Source organism: Hippopotamus amphibius, chromosome 15 (genome assembly GCF_030028045.1).
Source record: "Hippopotamus amphibius kiboko isolate mHipAmp2 chromosome 15, mHipAmp2.hap2, whole genome shotgun sequence".
Lineage (NCBI taxonomy): Eukaryota > Metazoa > Chordata > Mammalia > Artiodactyla > Hippopotamidae > Hippopotamus > Hippopotamus amphibius.
Window position 1 is genome coordinate 14,205,354 of NC_080200.1, and position 3,432 is coordinate 14,208,785.

The following is a 3,432-nucleotide window of genomic DNA, read 5'->3' on the forward strand; positions in this document are numbered from 1 at the left end:
CACAGTGATGAAAATGTTTTGGAATGAGATAGAAGTGATTTTTGAGAAACATTATGAATGTACTGTGTGCTACTGAATGTCACCTTAAAATGGCTATTGTTTTTTACATATTTGATTTATATCAACTGCCTTACTAAAATAATATCCATTGAAAGGAGGTTTTCAGCTGCCAATTCATTATCAGCAAACAATCTATCATCTTCAAAAAAATCATATTTAGATCTCAAGAGTAGTGGTAACTAATATTAATGATGGCAGACTATCCTTTCTTCTTTAATACTTAAAGGGGAGTTCTTCTAATGTTCATGTCACACATTTCCATGGCACTTTCGGAGGTAAGTTTTAATATTCATTTAATTCCTTTCTTAATTATTGATCTGTTATCCTCCATCCTGAATCAACCAACCAATCAGTCAATTCATTCTTAGAGATTTTCAGATTTTTAACATGGAGCTATAATAACTTGCAAAGTTAAGCATTTTCTTATGTATGTGTCCATTTTTCTCTTTCCTAATTTTATGCATTTATGTTCTTTTTCTTTCTTTCTACTGCTTCCATTAAACATCTGATTTTCTCTATTTGACTTTTGTCAAAGAATTCGCTCTGAATTTGTTTCTTACTTTTACAATTTTTCTTCTTTTTAATTTAACTGTGATTTTAGCTTAATTTTCTCCTTTAATAGTTTTTTGTAGACCTTTTATTAACAACATCTTCAAATTTTAAAATGCTTGTTTCTTGAGAATTGACTACATGTTTGTCTATTTGTGGGTTTGGAAAGATACAGTAGAATAAAATGAATCTAAAAATCAAGATTCACATTACCACTCAAAGATGATCCCTGTCCACACTTTGGCGTATCTTATTACAGGTCATTTTCCTTGGGTTTGTGCAAATATCTGTCTAATTATAAAAGATCTGCATGCTGATTAATTTCTCTAGTCCAGAAAAGCAGGTCAATTATCCTCTCATAGCAGTATTTGAAGGTTTTTTTTCCTTTCCACATTAGAGAATTTTGCATTCTTAGTCTTAAAAAAAAAAAAAAAAGACAATTCCAGCAGTGAAAGGGGTATCCCTCACAGATAAATAGTAGAAAGAATATTTTCTCAAGCAGTTATTACCCTTTTCACATTTTCTTTTATGAATATTTAATATTCTTTATCTTTTTCTAAGTTAATGCATTAATCATCTATGGTTTACAATTAAGTTTTATAGATTAAATATATTAATTTTGATCAGTGAAATATATTACTCTTACATCCCAATTTTACATGGTACATTTACTCATTTATAATTTTTCAAAATGTGGTCCAATTGATCTTTTCTTCCCTTACTTCTATCAAGTACTTTTTATTCAGAGAGAACAACTGAACCTAGAAACAGATTTTCCAAGCAGCAATGATAACTACAATTTGTCAGCAAAGAGATCAAATTTTTAGGCCAAATGAATGACTTCATGAATTCCCTCTGTCTGGATTAAGGATATTTCTGTCATTCCATGGAATTCTAATTTGGAGTGAATTCCATGTTGCTTTTTACTTCATTCTGGACAAACCCATCAGCCACATGGAAATAAGAAATGAAACAAGAAACTTTCTCCTCCTGGGATTCACAAAGGAGCCGGACCTGCAGCCTCTCATCTTTGGGCTGTTTCTATCCATGTACCTGGTCACATTCACTGGGAACCTGCTTATTATCCTGGTCATTGTCTCAGACACCCACCTCCACATCCCCATGTACTTCTTCCTCTCCAACCTGTCCTTTGCTGACATCTGTTTGACCTCCACCACCATCCCAAAGATGCTGTGGAACCTCCTTACAGAGAGCAAAGTTATCACCTATGCAGGCTGCCTCAGCCAGATATTTTTTTTCTTTGTGTTTGCATGCATGGACAATTTAATCCTGACTGTGATGGCCTATGACCGCTTTGTGGCCATCTGTCACCCCCTGCACTACATGGTCATCATGAACCCCCAGCTCTGTGTGCTGCTAGCTCTGGGGTCCTGGTGTCTCAGTGTTATGGGCTCCCTACTTGAGACCTTGACTGTTCTGAGGCTGTCCTTCTGCATGAACATGAATATCCCACACTTTTTTTGTGATCTTCCTGAAGTCCTGAAGCTTTCCTGTTCGAACACCCTCATCAATAACATAGTGGTGTATTTTGTGGCTATTGTTCTAGCTGTTTTCCCTCTCTCTGGGATTCTCTTTTCTTATTCTCAGATTTTCTCCTCCATCCTGAGAATTTCATCAGCCAGGGCCAGGTACAAAGCCTTTTCCACCTGTGGGTCTCACCTCTCAGTGGTTTCCTTATTCTACGGCACAACCCTTGGTGTCTATCTCAGTTCTGCAGCTACATCTTCTTCTAGGACAAGTCTGGTGGCCTCGGTGATGTACACCATGGTCACCCCCATGCTGAACCCCTTCATCTACAGTCTGAGGAACAGGGACATAAAGGGGGCCTTGGGGAGACTCGTCAGCAGGGCATTTCTCAGTGATGGGGCTGTTGCAAGACTCTCATAGGTATCAAGGGTCAAACCACTGGTAGGCACTTTTCACTGATCTCAGATGTATCCAAACAACAGTTTAATCTCTTCTAGTCTTGGAATCACTATATCTTACTGTGTCTTGATTTTGACTGTATTTAAAGACAGTGTATTATTTTTCTAGGAATGCCATGAAAAAATACCACAAACCAGGTGACTTAAATAAAAGAAATGTATTGTCTCACTGTTTTAGAGATGAGAATTCTGAAATCGGAGTCAGCAGGATCCACTCATCCTGAAGCTATAAAGAAAAACCTGTACCATACCTAGCTTCTTTTGGTTTGCTGGTCATCTTTGGCCTTCCTTAGCACATAGAAGCATCACCGCAGTCTCTGCTTTTATCTTCACATGGTGTTCTCCGTGTGTGTGTGTGTGTGGCTGTGTGCAAATTTTCCCCTTTTACAAGGAGGCCAGTCATATTAATTAAAGGGCCAGTCTATTCCACCTTAGACCTTGTCTTAACTTGAATAACTACATGCATAACAATTCTATTTCCAAATAAAGGCAAATTCTGAGGTTCTAGATGTTAGGACTTCAAAGTATGAATTTCTGGGGGACATAATTCAGCCCATAAAGGACAGTTTCATCATGTCTAGTTTCAAATGCAAAATATGGCCAACACACAAACCCTGCCCTTGTTCTGGTTTTCTAAATAAAGTTTTATTGGAATATAACCACAGCCATTTGTGTGCATATTTTATACAGCTACTTTCATGCTACAACAACAGATTTGAGTAGTTGTGTGAAAAGCCTAAAATATTTACTACCTGGCCCTTTACTGTAAAAGTTTGCTGGACCCCAATTAAATCATTGCTCTCACTTCAGCTTAGGAGTTCGATTTTTAAGCATCTCAAATACCATCAAAATCCCATAATGATAACATGAATTTCTC

At 36.9% G+C, this 3,432-nt stretch overlaps 1 protein-coding gene across 1 annotated transcript; it reads left to right on the top strand.

Moving 5' to 3' along the window:
- The first annotated feature begins 1,506 nt into the window (after window positions 1-1,506).
- LOC130837227 (olfactory receptor 7C2-like) lies at window positions 1,507-2,517 on the top strand. The gene has a single exon (XM_057710042.1). It carries the CDS (start codon window positions 1,564-1,566, stop codon window positions 2,515-2,517), a length of 954 nt encoding a protein of 317 aa, XP_057566025.1. The 5' UTR covers window positions 1,507-1,563.
- The last annotated feature ends 915 nt before the right edge of the window (window positions 2,518-3,432 follow it).